At 41.8% G+C, this 23,374-nt stretch overlaps 1 protein-coding gene across 2 annotated transcripts; it reads left to right on the forward strand.

The window, feature by feature from the left end:
• The first annotated feature begins 272 nt into the window (after window positions 1–272).
• On the forward strand, window positions 273–21,505 carry GDAP2 (ganglioside induced differentiation associated protein 2). 2 transcript variants are annotated; one of them, XM_080987187.1, is made up of 14 exons: window positions 273–388; window positions 3,906–4,206; window positions 6,611–6,750; window positions 8,238–8,391; window positions 10,964–11,052; window positions 12,269–12,345; window positions 13,533–13,692; window positions 15,234–15,384; window positions 16,161–16,237; window positions 16,715–16,791; window positions 18,087–18,226; window positions 18,644–18,698; window positions 19,141–19,288; window positions 20,843–21,505. In XM_080987187.1, the coding sequence occupies exons 2-14, from the start codon at window positions 4,034–4,036 to the stop codon at window positions 20,953–20,955; spliced, it is 1,554 nt and encodes a 517-aa protein (XP_080843313.1). In that variant the 5' UTR covers window positions 273–388; window positions 3,906–4,033; the 3' UTR covers window positions 20,956–21,505. The 2 variants fall into 2 exon arrangements, with proteins under 2 accessions (XP_080843313.1, XP_080843312.1); XM_080987186.1 differs by having other exon boundaries at window positions 277–388; window positions 19,141–19,284.
• Window positions 21,506–23,374: the final 1,869 nt, after the last annotated feature.

The raw sequence follows: 23,374 nt of genomic DNA on the forward strand, positions 1-23,374 counted from the left end.
CTCAGAAGGGGTTTCTAGCTGGCACCACTGCTTGGAAACCAAACGTCCCCGGTGGGCTTCTTTCGCAGAGAGAGAGAGACCCCCGCATTTGCAGGGGGTCGGACTAGATGACCCTGGGGTGGCCCCTCCGGTTCAGCGCCGCCGGTCGCCTCAGCGCGGCTTCTTCCTCGCTGTCCCTGCGGCTTGCAACCTCCCCGCCTCCCTCCCTCCCGAGGCGAAAGAGCGGCTGGGTGGCGCTTGGGCAGGATCGGGGCGTTCACCGGAAGGAGGAGGCGGCTTGCGCTTCGTTCGGGGCTGCGCTGGCCTCCCCCGTCGCGTGAGGGGAGGAAGGAGGGCTGCGAGCGGCGCCGGGCCTGGACGGGCGGCGGAGGAAGCAGCAGCAGAGACCGTGAGTGTCCCCCGCGGCCGCCGCCGCCGCCTTCCCTCAGTCAGTCAGTCAGTCAGGCAGCGCCGCCGCCAACGCGCGCCGCGTCCCCTCCCCTCCCCCCGCTGGGCTCCCTAACGGCTCCTCCTCCTCCTCCTCTTCTCCCCTCACGCGCCTCAGTCACCTCAGGAACCCCGCGAGGGGTCTTCCGGGCCCGCCTGGCGCCGCTTGCATTAGCATCCTCAGCCAACATCCTTGTTATTTAATAAATTTGCATACCGCAGGTCTCAGGGCGGTTCACAACATAAACAGAGACATAAATATAAACATATTATTATTATTATTATTATTATTATTAATTTGCATACCGCAGGTCTCAGGGCGGTTCACAACATAAACAGAGACATAAATATAAACTTATTATTATTATTATTATTATTATTATTATTAATTTGCATACCGCAGGTCTCAGGGCGGTTCACAACATAAACAGAGACATAAATATAAACTTATTATTATTATTATTATTAATTTGCATACCGCAGGTCTCAGGGCGGTTCACAACATAAACAGAGACATAAATATAAACTTATTATTATTATTATTATTATTTATTTATTTATTATTTTTGGTGGTGTGAACTGCCCTGAGATCTATAGATGAAGGGCAGCAATTCAGTGCCTGATTGTTGTTGTTGTTGTTTAGTCGTTTAGATTTCCACCCATTTGACCATTGTTGTTGTTGTTTAGTCGTTTAGTGGTGTCCGCCTCTTCGTGACCCCTGGACCAGAGCACGCCAGGCGCTCCTGTGCTCACAGAGCACACAGGAAATTCTCCCAAAGATGCCCCATTGACGTGGATGTGCACTGTGCAAGAACGCAGTGATGCTCCCAAGGCGCATGGTTCATGCCAATGGGGCATGCGCAGAACGACTTCCTAACGCATAAGCTTTGTTAAGCTGCTTGCTTTAGCGTTTGGTAGAAGGGTTGTTGTTGTTTAGTCGTTTAGTCGTGTCCGCCTCTTTGTGACCCCCTGGACCAGAGCACGCCCGGCACTCCTGTCTTCCACTGCCTCCGCAGGTTGGTCAAACTAATGCTGGTAGCTTCAAGAACACTGTCCCACCATCTTGTCCTCTGTCGTCCCCTTCTCCTTGTGCCCTCCATCTTTCCCAACATCAGGGTCTTTTCCAGGGAGTCTTCTCTTCTTGTGAGGTAGCCAAAGTATTGGAGCCTCAGCTTCAGGATCTGTCCTTCCAGTGAGCACTCAGGGCTGATTTCCTTCAGAATGGAGAGGTTTGACCTTCTTGCAGTCCATGGGACTCTCAAGAGTCTCCTCCAGCACCAGAATTCAAAAGCATCCATTCTTCGGCGATCAGCCTTCTTGATGGTCCAGCTCTCACTTCCATACATCACTACTGGGAAAACCAGAGCTTTAACTAGACGGACCTTTGGTATAAGCTACGCAAGCTATAGCTTAGGGCCCCACTCTCTTGGGGGCCCCAAAAAAAATTAAAGGGAAAAAACTGGATATACATTTCCAAAATACAAGATAAAAACCTACATACAGCAACAATGTTTTGTGTTGTGTAGGCTCCTATGATGTAAGTAATGGGCCCTGCCTGCTCCCCTTCTCCCTAAAATATCACTGGTTTGCTTATTTCTGTATCAATTGCTTTGATAAAATACATATTTTGTCGTCTGCAAATGGCTTTAGATAGCTATTAGGTCCACAAATTACCATATAGCATATATTCAACAACAACAACAAGTGACAATTTGTTGTTGACAAAGGACAGCTGCTCATATAAAAGGCCCCATTATCTTCAGTAGCTTAGGGCCTCATCAAACCTAAATCCGGCCCTGATGATGTTGATGATGATTTATTGAATTTATATACCGCCCTATACCCCGAGGTTTCAGGGCGGTTCACAGAAAAGATCAGCATAAAAACCACAATATATGTAATCAAAATAAAAACAGCAACCCAGTAACACACTCCCAGTGTGTTTCGTTTATTAAATTTGTATACTGTACTGTCCTTCATTGTAGGTCTCAGGGCGGTTCACAACAACATAACACCATTATTATTATTATTATTATTATTATTATTATTATTTCATTTATTCCCCATTCATCTGACTGGGTTTCCCCAGCCACTCTGGGTGGCTTACAGCATATATAACAGCATACTAAAACATCAAGTATTTAAAGTTTTGTTGCTGTGAGCCATGGGCGTAGGCAGAATTTATTTGGGGGGGAGGGCAGGATTTATGTTGGGGCAGAACTGAGTTATCTGCAACACAATTGGTCAGTTATGTATTTTTATTTGTTTACTTAATTTGGAGGGGGCAGCTGCACCCCCTGGCTATGCCCGTGTTGTGAGCCACCCTGAGATCTACAGATTAAGGGGCAGTAGGCAGATTTAATAAGCAAACAAACAAAGTGTGTTTCATTTATTTATTAAATTTATTAAGCATCTTGGGGTGGCCAGTCCACAGCATTAAATACACAAAATAGACAAAACACATAATGAGAACAGGAACAAACCAAACCAATAACCACTTACTTCCTCACTTGCCCGTCTTTTCATTCCTCAGGAAGGAAGGGAAACTTCTCAAATGTAAGCAACATGCTGGGTAATAACAGGTCTCTTATTTCTGCCAGTTTTGGGGATAACTTCTAGTTCTTCTCCCTGCAGAAAAGGCTTTTTCTTGATCCAGAGCAGACACTTTTTTGGCTAGATGCACCGGGCCCAGTGAATTTATTTATTACTTTGTTTATCAGATTTGTATACAGCCCTTCACCTGAAGACCTCAGGGCTGGTTCACAGTGTAAAAATACAAAATGGAAACACATGATATATAATGAAAACAAGAACAAAAACAAATGGCATTTGTTATCCTCATACATAGCCATGGAGAGACCCTAAGGGGGAAGAAAAAGTGCTATCCTTGTTCTGAATGAGTATTATTATTATTATTTAAGCCTTGTTTATGTCCCAGCTCTGTGTGGCCTTATTATTGTCCTCCTGCATTTCATGGCCCTGTTGGCGTCACTATTTGCAGTCTCTCTTTGATAAAAGAGAAATAATCAAGCATTGCAACATTCTTGCAGCATATATAGATGTAAATGTACACAAAGAATACTAGCATATTCATATTGGGAGAAAACTAGGATAGAACCCATTTCCCTGTCATGCAAGTGCTGTAAGTGCGCAAAAAACAAATAATATAAAGGAGCATTCTATGATGCAGGCTCTTGCCTGCAATCTGAAGCAGCAAACCTGCTTCTGGACTACATTTTCTGCTTCTGTGAGAGCAACACCTAAAGGGCTTCTTGGAGACTAGTCTAGGAGTAAATAGTATTCCTGAAATGGCATCATTTGGGAGGAAAACTGCGCATCCCTGAATGAGCATTTCTCTAAGGAAGTGCCCTTCGGGTTCTTCTAATTTTATTATGAAGGAATCTTTTGTCAAAACACACACACATCTGTTTTTTTCAAGCTCACACAGCACAATGATTTACTGATGTGCTTTTTCACAGGAACTTTCATCTCCGTTTTTAACAAAGAGCCCGAGTGTCTGATTGTGGTGTGTCCAGAATACCAGCAGGACTCAAGTAGGAGTGTAGAGTGCTTATGAAGTAAACTGAACCGATTGCCGATCCCTTCCATGGATCCTTTGGGGGCTCCTTCCAATTTTGTGGATATTGATGGTTTGCAAGGCTGGGCTGATCTTTATGTGGCTGATCAGTTGAACTCTTCAGTTCCAGTAGAAAAGACTCAAGTTGATGCTTGCTCACCCTTCCCATATAGGAAAGACATCAGTGAAAAAATAATATTATGGTAAGCTTGTGCATCATGATTTTGAAATAATTGCATTCTTTAACATAAAATGCTTAGGCATTATGTGACTCAATGATTTTTTGGTTTAAACTTTGGCTGATATTCATGGGGGAGGGGGTTTAATAAAAAAAATCCTGAGCACTGACTTTTGTGGAACACTGATTACCGTATTTTTTGCCCTATAGGACGCACTTTTCCCCCTCCAAAAATGAAGGGGAAATGTGTGTGCGTCCTATGGGGCGAGTGCAGGTTTTCGCTGAAGCCTGGATAGCGAGAGGGGTCGGTGCACACCGACCCCTCTCACTCTCCAGGCTTCAGGAAGCTCTCCGCAAGCCTTGGGAGCCGGTCTCCCCAGGCTTGCGGAGAGCTGCCTTTATCCTGAAGCCTGGGGCGCGCTGTGCAACGCGCCTCGGGCTTCGGGCAGCTCTTTATTTCTTTATTCCCCCCCAAAAAAAAAACTAGGTGCGCCCTATGGGCCGGTGCGCCCTATGGGGCGAAAAATACGGTAGATTTGCTTTAACGGGTAAGAAGTTCAGCATATTTGTTTCATTTAGTAAATGAAAGTTTCTGTTCCACCCTTCTAATACTCATGTACTTATTTACAAGAATTTAAAATCAGACTACAGTACAATTATTTAAAATAGCTGTAATAATAAAAGTATATAAAATGAGCAACAAATAAAATAGCACAACATTAAAAGTCCATTTCAAAGCAGCAACAGCAGTGATAATAGGTAAAAATGACTTTAGGCAAAACACTATATCCATATGCCATAATCCTAAAATCTGCGTCCAAGGTGCTGTTGAGATGTCTGTCAGAGCTAAATCTATCTGGCTAGCAGGCATAAGAGAGGACTTTTCTGCAGTAGCCCCCTGGTTTTCGAATACAACCCAAAAGTTAAGCAGGCCCCGCCTCTGTTATATTTTAAATGTGCTTTGAAGAGAGAGATTTTTCTAATGGTCTTAGGTGTTTAAAGTGTGGTAACCAATACTGGGACCAATTATCCATTGCTGGTTGTAGTCATTGCTGGTTGTTTATAATGAGACTTTCCCCATTTTCATTTGATGTATTTTCTTCATTGTACACCCTTCGTGAGATTTTTGTCCTAAAGACCACATAGAAGTTTAATAAAAATAAATGGATAAACCTGGCAGAATAAAAATGTACAGTATTTACAAGCTGGTTAAAAATGACCAGAGAAGATGTCATCTGCACTGGAGATGACAATATTGGTGCAGCCCCTGAAAAAAGCTGTATCTCTTGTAGCCATGACCTTTGCCTTGTCATATGTGGGATGCAGAGAAAGGCACCAGCTTTTGATTTTAGAGAGTGGGAAGAATGGTATAGGAGGAGGCAGCCCCAGGTCTAAGTCATTTAGGGCTTTAAAGGTCATCACCAGTACTTTGAATTGTGCCCAGAAGCAGATTGTCAGTCACTGGCGATATTGCAAGATAGGTGTAACATGATCCCATAGACATGCGCCTGTTAACATCCTTGCTGCTGCATTCTGAACCAAGTGTAGCGAAAGCCTCTTCTTAAAAATAGTCAGTTATGAAGTCATGTGGATATCACTTGCATATAAATTTCTGCTGTTCTATAGATAGATAATGCCCTGAATCTTCTTAACTGTATAGTCTGTACTAATAATGAGCACAAAGCAGAGGTAGAGGAACCTATGGCCCTCCAGATGTTTTAGGACTACAGTTCCTTCATTCCTGACAACTCACCATGCTTGCTAGGCCTGATAGGAGTTTCTGCCCTACAACATCTGGAAGGCTACAGATTCCCCATCCCTGGTGTAGAGTTGGTATTAAATCTTTGAACTCCATGAGCAAGATGTTCAAATAACTCTTCTGTAATTTCCCTTTGTAAGGTTACATAACTCTTAACTTGTAAGCACAGTGGAACCTCAGTTTTTGAACATCTCAGAAGCTGAACAATTGAGAAGCCGAACGTCGAAAACCTAGAAGTAATTGGCTTCCAAGGCGCGTTTATCCATTTTTCACTGGATTCTGCCGACGGCCCATTGATCCCTGGTTTTTGAACGTTTCGAAAGTCGAACGGTCTTCCAGAATGGATTACATTCAAAAACCGAGGTTCCACTGTATTGAAAATGAGGTTATGTCTTTCCATTGTATTCAATTCATGAAAAGTGATAAATTGACATACTGTGCACTCCATGACTAACATGAGCACTCACCAGAGACGTAAATATAAATTCTTCTATTACTGCCTTCTTAATACATATCAGGAGAAAGCTGATGGGAAAAACTTAATGAAGTATGTTCTCTTTTATAGCCATGCAGCAATAATCATATAACAGCTCTGAGGAGCTTCCTGTGTGTGTGTTGTGCTTCTATTTTCTTCCGTGCCGCCTGCTGAATGGTGGTGATTTTTCCTCAGGAGGGGGGATGTAGCACTGCTGAACTGCACAGCCATAGTGAACACCAGCAATGAGTCTCTCACGGACAAGAACCCAGTTTCTGATAGTATCTGCACACATGCGGGACCTGACCTGAGGGCTGAGCTACAGAAGCTCAAAGGTAAGTATAGTAAAGTTAATCCAATTGACTTCAAAACGTTCAGCTTGAACCAAAAAGGGGACTGCACTTTGGTTTTAAAAGTTCACTTCACAGTAAAAAAAATCTATGAACAAACTATGCTGTAAAGTTAAAACATGTCTGTCATAATGATCATGCTACATATGTATAAAACAGAGTAAACAAACGTTTGGCATATTTAATTTTTTTTTTTAATTTTTCATATATTTATCTTATATAGTAACAATTCAGTTTATCAGCTACAAAGGTGATAAAAAGTAACAATACAATAAAATTAGAAGCTGATAAACATAACTCTACAAAGTAACCAAGAGTACAAGCAATTCAAAACGTTGCACAATCGTATGCTGTACCAGGAATTAGCCCATCACCCCTATAGTGACGGACCCATTTATTCCAGCTGACCAAAAAGGTATCTTGTCTCTAACTTTGTTCTTTAAATCTGATATATTAAGTTAATTTTGTCACTGATGCATATTTGCTTACTTCATTATACCGGTCTTTGATGGATGGAGCTGTCTTTGCTGTGTATTATTATTCCAACTGTCAACAAATATGAAATTAATTCTGAGCCCTCTTACTGAGCTTTCTAATTAATTTAATAAAAACACAACTGGGTGTAATGGAAGCAAATATTTGGAGGGATGATTTTTTGAACAGAGAATTTGGTCACTGATAAATGTTTCAGGTTACAAAAAATACATATCTGAGGAAGAATTAAACTTGCAGCCCAATTCTGTACCAAGAGTTTACATACAGAAAACCACAACATGAGTAAATTATAAATAAACTACATCAATGACTGTTGCGTGCATTGTGTGTACTACTGTACCATTTTACAGGGCTAACCAAACTCTTCCCCTACAACAATATCTGATTTAGAGAATAGCTTCTGAATTCAAAGTATCTCTCTCTCCTCCTCCCCATTCCCCCACCCCCTCTTCAAATTACAAATTGCACAGCTGAACTTCCTCATAAAATAAGCAAGGTAATAAATTTCTTTAAAATGACCATTAGCGATGCAAGAATGAATAGGTAATGATATGAATAAATAATGAAAAACATTCACGGCAGATCTTTATAAAATATTGCAACACTTGTTGTGATTTACCAGAATAGGTCAGCCTCAGACCATTGCTTATAATATCGCTTCCAGATTCCTCTTCCGCCTCCCCCTCTACCTGCACCAGTGTAGGGTTGTGTGAACCCAAGGCTTGTACCGACTTGTTCTGTCAACAAACCATGGCTTATCTCTATGTCTAACTGAGACTTCTCAGTACCCAGCTACACAGCTGTGCATGCTGCTTTTTTCTCTTACCTAGGTTTGGCAGGAAGCTTGGATATAATATGGGAAGCTGTTGTGTGTTCCCAAATCCATCCATAAAAGAGGATCTCTATGCTAAGCCTAAAATCCTTATATTTCAATTGCTTCAATATTACTTAGCTCATCCTGCTTTGTTTTCCTATAGGCTGCCGGACAGGAGAAGCAAAGCTGACAAAAGGATTTAATCTAGCTGCCCGTTTCATCATTCACACTGTGGGTCCCAAATACAAAAGTCGATACCGGACAGCAGCAGAAAGCTCCCTGTACAGCTGCTATCGCAACATTCTGCAACTTGCAAAGTAAGCATGTGTCTGCTTGTGACAGGCAAGTACCATGTGAAACACACATACACAAACACAGCAACAGTGCATGTAAAATTTTGGAATGTGTAACTAGTGTAAAGGTATCTGAAGAAATGTGCATGCACATGAAAGCTCATACCAATAACAAACTTAGTTGGTCTCTAAGGTGCTACTGGAAGGAATTTTTTTTATTTTGTTTTGACTACGGCAGACTAACACAGCTACCTACCTATATCTAGTGTAAAGAAATAAGTTTTAAAAACTTAGCTATCATACCGTAACATCTTGGATAGCTTGTGAAAGTATACATGTCAACATCTAATCCCCTGGCTCTCTTCATCCAAACATATATTTTCCACGTGCTTTAGATTCTTCCATTCCCCAAATTCCAATATTAGTTGCTTAGTAATGGGGGTAGATGATGAGAAGCACTACATGCCATTCCAAGGAACAGAATGCATTGGAAAGCCTGGTTTTATGTTTTTATATGGGTTCAAAGCCACCCAGAGTAGCTGGAGCAACCCAGCCAGATGGGCAGGTTATAAATAATAAAAGTATCATTATTATTGTTGTTGTTGCTATTGCTATTATTACAAAAGTACTTGTTAAGTATAAATTCTTCTTTGGCAATCACTCGTAGACGAGTAAGATTGTCTTCCATGAACAGGCTTATAGCAGTGAGTCTATGTGACTGTGAAGGCCAATTCTGGATCCACACATCCTTCCACAGTGGGACATAGGTTTCCGGGCGGGAGTTGATCACAGTGAGGGTGCCTTCCAAGCATGCCTTCTTCTTAGCACATTTCTCCCTTTCGTCCTGAGTTCGAGCATCTTCAAAGCCCATCACACCTTTGGTAAAGGCTGTTCTCCAACTGGAGTGCTCGCAGGCCAGTGTTTCCCAGTTGTTGGTGTTTATACTACTTTTTTTTTTTAGATTTGCCTTGAGAGAGTCTTTAAACCTCTTTTGCTGACCACCAGCATTACGCTTTCCATTTCTGAGTTCAGAATAGAGTAGTTGCTTTGGAAGACGATACTCGGGCATCCACACAACATGACCAGTCCGACAAAGTTGATGTTGAAGAATCATCGCTTCGACACTGGTGATCTTTTCTTCTTCCAGTACACTGGCATTAGTTTGCCTTTCTTCCCAAGTGAAGTGTGAAATTTTTCAGACACCGTTGATGGAATCTTTTGAGGAATTGGAGATGGTGTTTATAAGTGGTCTGTAAATAAATAATAAATTGCAATTGAAGATCAGTTCAGAGAATGACTATTAGATTAAGGATGCAAACTGACATCATTTACTAAAAAATTCTATTGTTTCCTTTTAACCCCCTTTTCCATTGCTAAACTGCTTAACACATTTCCTATCTGATGTAACACCAGACACATTTTGCAGACTTCTATGGTGTCTTCATGTGGATTTTGTGTTTGTGAGGTGGGATAGTGGTGAATGGTGGCAGCTCTGTGTGGCTTTTTGTCTTGCCCAGTGTCTGAAAATTTGTTTAAGATCGCAAGCACTGTGTTTCTTGTCCTGTGCAGACTGTTGGTTTGTTAGGTGTCTCACATCTAAAACTATGGGTTTGTGTGCAAAATTACATGTTGGGAGGTATGGGACCTTCAGCGTTACAGCCTCCTCAGTTGTAAACCTAGGCGAGCTCTAGGGCTACATCATCTTTGTCTAAACTGTTTATGCTCTTTGAAACAGTAAAATTTGCAACACTGTGCTCTTCTGAATGATTAACGGCATTTATGATTCTCTTGGACTCCTTTCAAATTGTTTGTTTGGTTTCATGCTGTCACTTAGACAGAATCTATCAGATATCAGCACTATGCCTTGTCCCTCATGCCAAGGGATCAAAAGTCTTAAGCTTCAGAATAATTAAGTTAAATTATTCCCCACCATCAGTTTATTTTGGATTTGTCATCTCCCAAGTTCATAATCTTAAAATTTTGGAAAATTTGTTTCCTTTTTTTAAAAAAAATAAAATCCATTGGTAATTTTAAGAAATAACCAGTAATACTTTTTATTTTACTGCTAAATATCCCCAGTAATCCACATATTCATTTTTTAATGTGATCCAATCTTCACATCTTTTGGCATAGTTTACACCATAGCTCCTCTTTGTGATCTGAAAACCATGTCTTAAGAAGTAACCAGCAAACATAAAACATCCAATGATACAGAAAACACTTAAATCTCCTTTGTCAAGAGCTGTTATAACAGCTATTAGGAGCAGTGGGGGTTTCGTGAAAATTTCAATAGAATCTCTTCCCGCTCTTAAAAGCTTTTGGAGAGCAAAATCTATCCACAGTATGAAGCAAAAGTATAAACATCCATAATCATGTTAGTCATGGGCACCTATTATGGATTAAGCCATCTCTGTGAATCCTTTTTACTATTTGATTCTAAATTTGGTGTTGTTCCGGTAATTATAATGACCACTGTTGGACCACTACAACACATGCAGCCTATTCATACAGAATAAGCTGACATGATCCTGCTATGACATCAGTTGCATTGATTTGTTTGTGATGCTTACGCTTTTCATTATCCTTCTGGCTGCAGGGAGCAAGCGATGTCCTCAGTCGGATTCTGTGTGATAAACACGGTGAAACGAGGTTACCCTTTAGTGGATGCTACCCACATAGCACTGCGTAAGTAGCCTTGAAAGGATCTTTGCTGGATATACAGCTTCATCTGCATGCATTGTGCTTTGCTAAGAACGACAGAGCAGGATTTGTGATTATTTTGGTTATATATACTTAGGCTTAGTTACAGTTGAATATTGGGACTAGAGGGTTGTGGCAAAGGGTTCATAGGAAAATACATGTTAATCTAAGCCACCTTAGATCTTCAGTTGCAAAGCTTTCACTTAAGTCAGGGGTCAGCAAACATTTTCAGCAGGGGGCCAGTCCACTGTCCCTTAGACCTTGTGGGGGACCGGGCTATTTTGGGGGGGGGATGAATGAATTCCTATGCCCAACAAATAACCCAGAGATGCATTTTAAATAAAAGCACACATTCTACTCATGTAAAAACATGCTGATTCCCGGACTGTCCGTGGGCCAAATTTAGAAGGCGATTTGGCCAGATACAGCCCCCTGGCCTTAGTTTGCCTACCCATGACTTAAGTTGTCATAATGTAGAAACTATAAGAATATGCAAGTTAAAATTTGAGGAACTAGTAAAACAGTGAGGCGGGTGACTTCCCCTTTTGGTTGCTAGGAATGCAGTCTGCCCTTATTTGCCGTTGGCGGCACAGCTGTCTTGATGTGGTGCTACATTGAAGTAGGTTGAGAAAGATGGCAATGTGTGGTTGAACTCCCTACAGCCCAATTCAAAACATAATTACTGAAGTGGGGACTATATTGCAATATTCTGACTGCAAAGGCCCTCTCCAATCCCCTGCTCCACTTCCCTTAGACTAAGTTGCAACCAGCTGTCCTTATATTGAAAAGTGCAACTGTCTTTTCAGTTAGAGAAAACAGTTCCAATGTTTTACAACAGCCCTTGTGGTGAAGTAAAATGAAGGAGTCGTAAAGGACTTTCACGCAAGTTGCACTAAGGGCTGTAGGTACTTGTTTTCCTATGTACAGCATTCGTCTGGGAAAGACATTAATTGAGACTGAGAAAACGAAATCCCAAACCCAAAGCTATTATTGTCAGGAAACCCAAACATCACCACAGTATATGTGGTCAACAAGTATGGGCAAAATAACTAATTAAATTAGATCAATTAATAACAATAAATAATGGCATAGAAAAGGGTAGTCCTATATTTTCCATCAACGTGGGTGTCTGTTTCTTCTCGTTTTGCTGACTCTATGTGTTGATTTCTCTCTCTTCCTCCCCCCCCCCCCTCCATTGCAGGAACCGTCCGGCGATTTTTAGAGGTTCATGGGGAAACTCTTGAAAAAGTGGTGTTTGCAGTGTCTGAACTTGAAGAGGTATGTAAAGTACTCTGTCTACGTCTGTAGGCATTGCTGTGCTGCTGAGCTAACCCAGTCCCAAAACCCTTGTGCCTTGATCTCTATTTCCTGCTCTCCACTCAAGTGATTCGATTAACTTCTCGTCCAAAAGTACACGAGAAACTTGGTATCAATACCTTCTTATTCCTTCAGACAAACATACTCCCAAGTTGCAATTTCACAGTTCTTCTAAATAGCCTCCATCTCATCTGTACAATTTACATGTGCAAAGTACTAATATTGAAAGTTACCCTGTGTGGCTGCCAGGACCCATTTCCTCCCCCAAGGCCACTTTTCTGAACTGCAGTATGAAGTTTGGGGCTATCCCATACTCACTGCCACAGCTCTAGTGCTGCAGCTGGACAGGAGAGCTGGGGTTTTGATTTGTCTCTGCACTTAAAGGCACATTCCCAGTGCTCCAAAAGGATGGAACCAAGCCAACAAACTCACGCACCCCTCTCCAGCTCAGAGGTGGAGATGGCAGTGGGAACTTCCTTTGATTCTGTGCTTGTGAGGTGCTCTATGTTCCTTGGAAGCAGAGACACAGACCTGGGCTCGGCACTTCAGCTTGAAGCTAGAAAGGGAGGTGAGAGGTACACCTGTGCTTCCAAAGCACTTTGGGGAAGGGTTAAGGGCTGAAGTTAATCCCTTCTTAGCACTTCCAGAACACAGCACAGCTCTTCATAGCTGGGTGAAGCTTACGTTGCTTGCCACAGCAAGTATTCTGTTGCACTCTGGAAGCAGAATTCTGGCACCTGCCCTCCACAAAATGTTGCTGTGTAAGAAAAGGATGGAAGGCTTGTAGGGATCCATCTATTGGACTCTACTGCACATCAAATCCACAGGTTCCCCATCCCTAGCATTAGGACATAAAGATAGGATGGAGATAAGTGAATAGATTTATTGTTTCAAACTTGTATTAAAACTTATTCTCTACATCCTAACCTTTCTGCATATGTCAGATGTTGAAAGAAAAACGATGGGGGTTGCAACTTTGTTCCACATATGGGAGAACTGTAGATCTTGACTAACCAGTCAGTGTGGTGCTATCATGATCTACCATGCAAAAGAATACCAGGGGGCATTTAATTATCTTTGTGACCTGTTATCAACCTGCCTTGAAAACTGGAGATCTAAAGCATTCTCAAACTTTCCTTTTTTTCCAGGATACTTATCAGAAGTTGCTGCCTCTGTATTTCCCAAGGTCTCTAGAAGAGGAGAAAAAGTCCTTGCCTTTCCTTCCTGTTGATATTGGCAATGCTGAAGGGGAGCCAGTCGTGCCAGAGCGTCAGATCAGAATTAGTGAAAAGCCAGGTGTTTCTGAGGGTGAGTTTCCAGATTGTGTCCAGAGAGTCTTCTGCAGAGTTAGGATAAACATCATCTACAGAGCTAATGTAGTTATCCTCAAGGCATTGGGAGAGATAGGTATTCAAACTATAACTGCTTTTCCATTTGTAGCTGGAATGGGTGAGAACAAGGTCAAGTGAATTGTCTGTGAAGCTGATATAAGATAGAGTCAAAGGGCAGGAGCTAATCCTGTTTTAACTTCTCATGTCTGGGAGCAAATCTTCTGTGGCTCTGGGTCTGTCTAAGTGTATAGCACACTTAAAGCTTTCATATCTTCCATGGAGGGGAAACCCCCTGGAAATACAGTATTTTATTATTTCCCCATAAAAGCAGACCCAGTCATTCCTTGTCAGAGGAAGGCATCTCATGAAAAGTGACTCCTTCCATCAGTGTTCAGAGGCACAACTTGGCCTGAATTTCTTCTCCTCACTGCTGTGGGCAGAGTCCTCATCCAGTTTTCCTCTCATGTTTGCCAAGAGAGCTGGATTTTTGGTGAGAGACTGGAGCTTTAGATGCAGGGCTTGACGGACCTCCTGTTGATCTTTATCTCTTCTCCACCATCAAGATCCCTATGCCTGACACCAGTCAGTTACCACTGAAGAGGAGGAAGAGGGCAGTCTCAGAACATACATCACTTGTTGTTCTTATACATCACCTTAGGCATGCACACAAACGCATATCAAGGTGAAGTACAAAACAATAATGAAACAACTAAAAATGGTTAAAAACAACACAAAAATCAGAGGGTGGATTTTAAAAAGCAATGTGAAATAGACATCCATGGCAGAGATCTATTCATCCAGCTTGGAAACCTTGTGAGTAAAAACCAGCACAAACCTGTGTGTGAAAGGCTATCCATGAAGTTACAAGAGCAGTCTTGCTTCTTCCATGACAGTAGCTTCATCAGATTTCCATGGCTGGAAATTCCATCTGTTAATATACCATTATTAAGTCTGGTCCAGGTGCAGTTGGTGGCTCATCAACCTCCTGGCAGAGGTTATTTATATCCATCCCAATCTGGCTTTGGAGCAGAAACTGTCCTGATTGCTTTGGTTGATGATCAGGGAATTGACCATCTTTGGCTTAGGAGCACATTGTCTTGATGGTTCCAGTCCTATCCAAATTTCAGGGTTCAGAAGGGAGTGCTGGGCTGCCTCCAGGTTCCATTCCCTAGGCTGTCTTAATATATACATGCAAGTTCTGTAATTAAGGCTTGGCTAAGACTTCACAGAATGCCTCCTATATTCAAGAAAGTGCATTCACATGTTCAGTGTTCTGTATTGGCTCTGAACAATTACGCCTAGCTGACATACTTGTTGCTTGCCATATGGTGAACTCTGAGTGCCGCACTTCATCCACTCTGCTTGCTTTGCAGAAAGAGATACTGATGAACTCATAATGCAATGCAATATAATCTCTCTCTATCTCCTGTCCATAAGTCTCATTGTTTTCCTGGACTGGACTTGTATTGTGGCTCCACTTTGGACAGTTACTTCATTGTTCTTGCACATCTTTTGCAGATAATTCTGATGAGGAAAGCCTGGAAGCAGACTTTTCATTTATTGGTTCCCATGCTTTTGCCCGCATGGAGGGAGATGTTGATAAACAGAGGCGTCTTATCCTTCAAGGGCAGCTCTCGGAGGCAGCACTACAAAAGCAGCATCAGAGAAAGTAAGAAGTTATTGCAGATGACTATTCCTGTTGGTGATTCATTGTGTTTTGAACTTCAATTCTATATGCCTGGGAGCTGCTACGCTATTCATGGTGTATTCTAGCAGATTTAGAAACACGTGGGGAACACTTCCTCTTGTGCTGGGGGCTTTAGACATAGCTTCTGTGCTATTTAATGGAAGGATGGCAGCTCAGCTGCTTATTTTTGTTTAATTAAAAAGGTAACGGGACCCCTGACCATTAGGTCCAGTCGTGGCCGACTCTGGGGTTGCGGTGCTCATTTCGCTTTATTGGCCGAGGGAGCCGGCGTACAGCTTCCGGGTCATGTGGCCAGAATGACTAAGCCGCTTCTGGCAAACCAGAGCAGCGCACGGAAATGCCATTTACCTTCCTGCCGGAGTGGTACCTATTTATCTATTTGCACTTTGATGTGCTTTCGAACTGCTGGGTTGGCAGGAGCAGGGACCAAGCAACAGGAGCTCACCCTGTTGCGGGGATTCGAACTGCCGACCTTCTGATCAGCAAGCCCTAGGCTCTGTGGTTTAACCCACAGCGCCACCCGCATCCCCCTTTGTTTAATTATTTCCAACTTAATCCCACACTGCTCCACTTGCATTTTCCTTTTGGATTCTGACAGAGTATAACATCATGTGAGAAGTATGACAGGTTTGTTTGCTGTATTTGTCTAATAATATGTCTCTGGAAGTGGTCTTTGATTGCTAAACATGACAACCAGATCAGTCCAAGTTCTGAAACCTTATGTGGCTGCCTTCCAGTTACAATCGCTGGCTTTGTCGAGCAAGAGCGGAAGACCTGTCTGATATTGCGTCCCTTAAAGCTTTATACCAAACTGGTGAGTTCAAGGTCGCAAATTCTAATTGCCCCTTAACTCTTCCTTCTTGAATATATTGTAGTGAAGATATAATGTGATAAAAGGAAGTCTCCATGTCTTAATGCTACACTGTACAGGAGAATCCAGCCTTTGATAATTATTTTTAATTTTGTACACATAAGTAAATTGGCTTAGTCAAAGATTGGCAAAAGTAATGCAAGATTGTCATAAGTCATTCAGTAGAGGATGGTCATAGACCTGAAAAGGGCTTGAAACAAGGAGCATGACCTTTACAGTCCCAGACAACTGTGGCCCTTGAAACAGTGCCCTATGAAGTGAAAGCTAATAATTAATTTAATAGTATTGCTCCCTCATTGCTAAAACCATGTGTTTATGAGCTACCAGATTTTAGGCTGAGCTTTATTTCTGCTCACAGAAGGGGGGGGGGGGGCTTTAAACTTAACCTTTAAAAGTTTCTGATTTTCATTCTATTTGTAGGTGTTGATAACTGTGGTCGTACAGTAATGGCAGTGGTTGGAAGGAACATTCCTGTAACTCTAATAGACATGGAGAAGGTGAGATCCTAACAAACATAAAAATTATTGGTGATTAAATAGTAAATTTCTCTTTGGATACAGATTTATTTATTCTTTTGTACATTTATGTCCTGCTCTTCACCCTTCAGAGGATTTCTAGAGCACATGACAATTCATATCAATTCAAAACACATCAACATATCCAATAAGGCCAGGCTAACAGCAGTTCTGGACCTGGTCTTTAACTGGGGGTACAATTCCACCAGCATTTCCATTACTTCACCTAAGTTAGATGTGAAAGGGTAATAGAGCTGGCTGTCATTAGTATATTGACAGATCTTTCTGCAGACATAAACAGGCATATACAAAGCATTTCTCCACAGGTAGTGACCAGCCAGTAGACTTCATGGGTAAGGCCTGTGTTATACGCAGGGCTGCCTCTGAAGATGGTTCGGAAACTTCAGCTAGTGAGAATTGAGCAGCCAGGTTGCTCACTGGAGCAAGACGGTTTGAGCATATTACACCGATCCTGGTCCGACTTCACTGCCTACCAGTTAGTTTCTGGACCCAACTCAAAGTGCTGGTTTTGACCTATAAAGCCTTAAACAGCTCACGACCGCAATACCTCAAGGACCGCCTCTTCCCATAGGAGCCTACCCGGACCCTGAGATCATCTTCTGAGGCCCTTCTTCATGTGCCTCCTCCTCGAGAGGTTCGGAGGGTGGCAGCACGAGAACAGGCCTTCTCTGCAGTGGCTCCCCGTCTGTGGAATGCTCTCCCCAGGGAAATTTGCCTGGCACCTTCATTATACATCTTTAGGCGCCAGGCAGAACGTTCCATTTTTAACCAGACCTTTGGTTGACCTGATCAACATCCTATACCCTTTTAAAATGTGGCTCTTTTTGGGGGAGGGGGGGTTATTGGGTTAATGTTTTTGTTTTTATTTTGTATATTTTGATCTTTCTGAGACCTCCAGGTATAGGCCAGTATATAAATTCAATAAATAAATAAAATAAATAAGGGGGAATTGGAGCTTCTGGTTCAAGTCTACCACTTTGTTCATGATAACTCAGGATTTGTGAGCTCACCACTTGTTTTGGGTGAGAAAGGAATGGCATCTTTTGTTGGGGAAGAATTTATTGTGAAGCGTTCACTTTTTTCTTTCTTGAGAGAATCTGTTCTCATATGTAAGTGCTGCATATTCAAAAGTTTGAAAGAACTTTTTCCTCGCTCCCCCTAAACTTTGCTCTGCTTTTAGCCGTATTACTCATGCAAGGATGGAAGCTTCAGTCCTCTGCTGAAATCTGACGTTTGTGACTTTTCTCTTTCTCCAGGCGCTCTTGTACTTCATTCATGTAATGGACCACATTGTAATGAAGGAATATGTCATTGTGTATTTCCACACGCTCACTAATATCTACAATCACCTAGATTCCGATTTCCTAAAAAAACTCTCTGACATTGTTGATGCCAAGTAAGTATAACTCGGAAAGGCCCCAAAGCCTTTCTCCTTACTTCCCTTTTGGATCAAAAAGCATCACAAAGAAACTATTTTAAAAGGGAGTGGGCATGGAGACACAGTGTGTTCAATGAGTACGGGAGGCTTAGCTTCAGAATATGCCCAGTCACTCGTGTGACACAGCATCTTTGGGCTGCTAGAATAAGCTTCCTTGGTTTTATGAAAAAAGCATGTCAGCTGTCATGAGACTACTCATTGTCTCTGTAGAGCTTTCCCACAGAAAAATTCAGGTCAGTGCTGCAAATACATTAATAAGTTGCGGGTTGAAACAAGTGCCCTTTTTTACATGGAGCAGATTGCTAAGAACTTGTTTGATTTCTGCAAAAGTTCATTTAAAACTTGAAACGTTTACTGCTCTTGTTGTTAACCTAGGTACAAAAAAAATCTGAAGGCCCTGTACTTTGTCCATCCAACGTTTCGCTCAAAGGTGAAGTATGCCCTACTCAACGGGGAAATTGTACGTTGTAGTGGGTTCGGTTGTAGTGAATGTGTGGGATCCCAAAATATGGGGCATAATCAGTTTGTACAAGTCCTTTGCATGCTTCTTCTATAACATGAGTTGACTAATTACATAGGAAGATAGGAATCAGGACCACTGTCATTTGGAATGGTTAGTTCTTTCAAGCTTTTCATCCAAGCCATTTAGATACCTGCCCTTAGGGTGAAGGGTGAGTAATTACTAACAACAACAACAGTAGTCTTACAGAATGCTATATTAACATTGCTAAACTAGCAATCTGAATTGTGCATGCACTTTTACTTTTGTCTGCTGAAATGGTGAAGGAATTGCTAGATTGTTAAGATTGAGACTCTGGGCAGTTATTGACAGTTTTTTCTGGTAACATTTATTTCCCATTCTTGTCTATTAGGTTTCAACATGGTTTTTTACAACCTTTACGGTCTCGGGACTAAAGGACAAAATCCACCACGTGGAAAGCCTCCAACAGTTGTTCGCAGCCATTCCCCCCGAACAAATTGACTTTCCCCCGTTTGTTCTTGAATATGATACTAGGGTAGGTGGCTTCAGGCACTACTGAGTGTTTGCTTCTGTTTCTAGTCTGTATGGAAGCAGCTGCATACAGCAAACTGGGGGGTGGGGGGAGCTTTCCTTCCGCCTGATTTAAAAGAAATCTGAGGGGATTGCTTTGGAAACAAGAAAAAGCTTGGAAACTGACTGAATCTGTGAAAGGCTTGAAGCATTTTCTCTAACGGAAAGAGCTTTAGCTACACTACCTTAGTAAAACTGAAGTGAATATTGGTTTAGGTGTTGTGCAGTTCTGAGAAGCCCACAGGCAGCAGCTGGTATATGGAACAAAGAGGAATGCTTATCATGAAATGTTTGACATATGTGGTACTTAAATCATCTTGAGTTAAGTCCTCACTTTCAAAAGATTGTTGAAGAGAGCATGATCTGCAGTACACTGGGGGCTGAGGAGGAGAAAAGCACCCAATAGCCATGAAGCAGCTTATCATGGCTTCTGTTATAAGGCGCATGTCCTCTAAAATCCTAGCTTCTGGTTTGTGCAATAGACTCCTTAAAGTTGTACGCCAAGAGAAATCTTCCCCCACTCTTTAACTTGTTCCATCTCCTAGTTCTTTCCTTCCAAGTTTGCCTAAACTAAGTTTGTGGGCTTCCTTCCTCACAATCTCATGATTTTTTGCAAGTCTACCATAAATCAAATCAAATCAAATCAGATATCTTTAATACGGTCAATGACCAGCAAGAGTCTACCATAAAGTTTGTGTGGGAAAGATTTGTAAGCCAGCCCCCAGCAGATTACACTGTATTGTTCGGTAGGTCAATTCTTATGTTACTTTTTTCAACGTTTAGATTACTACCTTTGTTACAAACATGAGAATGACTGTATGAGAATACAAAAAATTACAAAAAAATAAAAATTGTCCAGTAGCACCTTAGAGACCAACTAAGTTTTGTTCTGGGTATAAGCTTTCGTGTGCATGCACACTTCTTCAGATACACTGAAAGAGAAATCACCAGACACTTATATATAATGGGTGGGTGGGTTTTTTCTCAGAAGGGCAGTGGGACCTCTCTTGATTCGACTCCCAGAACAATTCGAAAACCAAGGCACGGCTTCTGATTGGCTGCAGGAGCTTCCTGCAGCCAATCGGAAGCCGCGCCGGACATTCAGCTTCCAAAAAATATTCACAAACTGGAACACTCCCAGGTTTGCGGCATTCGGGAGCCAAAACGTCCCAGGTACCAAGGCGTTCGACAACCAAGGTACGACTGTAGATCCACTCTTTCAAAAGGTTTCCCTCTTTGTGTGAGTTAGTGAAGTTTTTGCGGGGTGTGTGGGGGGGTTAAAGATCCTTGAGAGAAACATTTGGGATGGTGGCTACCTTCAGAGTCAGAGTGGTGGCCCTGCACATGGCTGACATGTCCACTTCCACAGATTCCCTTGGAGAAAATGTTCCTTGAAAGGAAGGGAAGATTGCCCAATTCTGGGACAGATTTTTCATTCAGCAAGATTTAGGAAGATTTGATTTGTGTTTTACATGTGTATTCACTGTGCCATGTCATCTCTGTCTCTCGATCTCTCTCTGTAGGAAAATGGATCGTATTATTCCTATCCGTCTTCTCCAGACCTCTGACTCTGCAGCTCTGCCCTTTCTGGTTTCCCAGCCTCATGAGATGCTGCTTGCTGTACATGCTGAGCTGACGCAGCCTATTCAGAGAGATCAGAGAGAGGAGTTTCCTCCCACCTCTGCTATTTTTTTACAATGGTATTTGCAAGGACACGTGCAATCTAAACTCTCGTCGCAATGTGCTGTGTATTTAAGCATCAGTCCAGTGGAAAAGTTGATTTATGAACATGAGCATAGATCTCTCCCCCCTCTTGATTTCAAGGGTTTCTCTCCCACCCCCAGTGAATGCCATTTTCCCAAGAGATCTCTGAACCGTGTTTGAATCTGATCTCTGCCAAATTCTCAGCAATTCCTTCAGTTATGTGTGTTAGAGTGGCTTGGAGGAAAAGATACAGTGTTCTAAGGTCTTCTTGCTTTGAGTCCACCTTCAGTGGTGACAGTTACAGAATTCCCTGTAGAAATTTCTGCAAGGCACTGTTTCAAGCCCTACAGCTATTACAAAGTTAAGCATCATAAATGCTACTTAGCTAGGAATCTGACGGTCTTGTCTCTCTTTTCTGGATGATGTGAGATGTAAGGATGCTGCTGCTTTTTCACAAAACAATAAACCCGAAGGACATATCAGCAGTGTCTCCTGTAGTTCATGCTACTTGTACACTTGCATTTGAAAAAACAAGATGTGTGAACCCTGATTATCACCTGGACTACATAATCTCCATTATGATGCAGATTTTTAATCATTAGAAGTAAACCATGCAACTTTTGTTTTGAAAATAAATTATTTGGTAGTGGTGTTGTAAAATTGAATCTATAACTTCTCTTGCAGAACCGTACAGCTTTCATAGTTGCTTCATCTGCCTTCTTACATTTTTGAAGTGGTGGATCCAATGATTCTCTAAATACTTAACCTCAGAGGAAGTTTTAGATGAGACACTGGCTGAAAAAGGCGGGAGGATGAAGAAAATATTCACACATGAGAAAGCAAGTGAAGTTTGTAGAAAGGAGAGAGGTGAAATAACCCTGGTTGAATTTCACATTTCTATAATATAATCAGCCACATTCCTTGCCTTGCTACTATTTTCTGCTCTGTTCTTTCCTATTTGAGAATAATTACACCATATGGGCAGATGTGCACCAGATAAAACTGCAGTAGCTTACTCTGGTTTAGATACAAGGTACACAGCATGGGTATGTTAATGGATACATGCCTACATGACCCATTAAACTGGTAAGCAAATGCAGTTGATTTTCATTTAAAAACAAACCTCTAAGAGGTTCTGAAAATACGTCTCTGCTGTTTCAAGATTCAGATTCACTGAAAAACTAGTAAAAGCAGTGGACAGATTCTGAAGGAAACTTATCTAGAAAGGTAGAACTGAAATTAATTTTTTGCAGTGTGGATAGATGGAGTCAGAGACAAACCGCAACACTTCAGTATCTGAAGCAGGAAATTCAAAGGATGCCACTACCCTGACTTTAAAAAAAAAAAAAAGGAGGTGGGGGCAGAGGAGACTCAAAGTAACTTTACAAAATGAAATTTCAATACATAGAATATTTCTTTAACCCTGAAGGTGATGCAAACATAAGATAACTTTTCTCCTTTCCCTGCGCTGCTCTCAATACTTGAAAGCATGGAGACTAAACCCTTATTATCGAAAGAAGTACAGCAAGGGCTTAACACAAGAAATGCTCATGAGGGGTGAAACATCTTCACCTGGCCCAAAAGATTATGCTGGCACCAAGGGAGCCTTCCTGGTCCACCGCTTAAAAAGCACCCTCTTGTCACATTCATCCCGACTGCTGCAAAAGCATGACACTAAATTAAAGCCATTTCAAATAAGCTGAGTGAGAGAACATAGTCACAGCTTGCATCCAATTAAATATACAAGGTAATTGTGTGGAATGTGAGGTGGTATTTCTGTATGACAACTGAGCATTCTAATTAAATGAGCATGTTCCCTTTTAATGAAAAAAGGGGGATTCCGCTTCATCAGAAATTGTTGCAGACGGCTGAATAGTTTGCATTTTGTGATGTATGGGTATCGCTGAGACTTCAGGAGTCATAAAAGGGTTGTGCACAGGACACACAGTGGGCTTGGAGAACATTCCACCATCAAACACATACATGAGTTCATGCCGCATTGACAGAATTAATTTTATCCTGTTTATGGGTGTCCCCCCCCCCCCCCAGTTTTATATTTACAGATCATATTTTCATCCTTATACAATAATTAACATAAAAAAGAATTTCCTCCTGTTTTGATGTTTTATAGTGTACGTTGCTGTTTTTAACGTACTTGCTTGTGAGCCACCCTGGGATCTATGGATAACTGGTGGTATCGAAAACTGGCATCATTTGTGAAATACAGTAATATAAAAAACGATTGTTTAGGAGATTTGTAGCCTCCATCCTAATATGGCAAGGGTTGTAGCCAAGAGAGAGAGAGAGTGTTGCTAACCAGACAATTTAACCGCTCCTGCATGGTCCTCACA

This window comes from Podarcis pityusensis, assembly GCF_964106645.2.
Source record: "Podarcis pityusensis genome assembly, chromosome: 17".
Lineage (NCBI taxonomy): Eukaryota > Metazoa > Chordata > Lepidosauria > Squamata > Lacertidae > Podarcis > Podarcis pityusensis.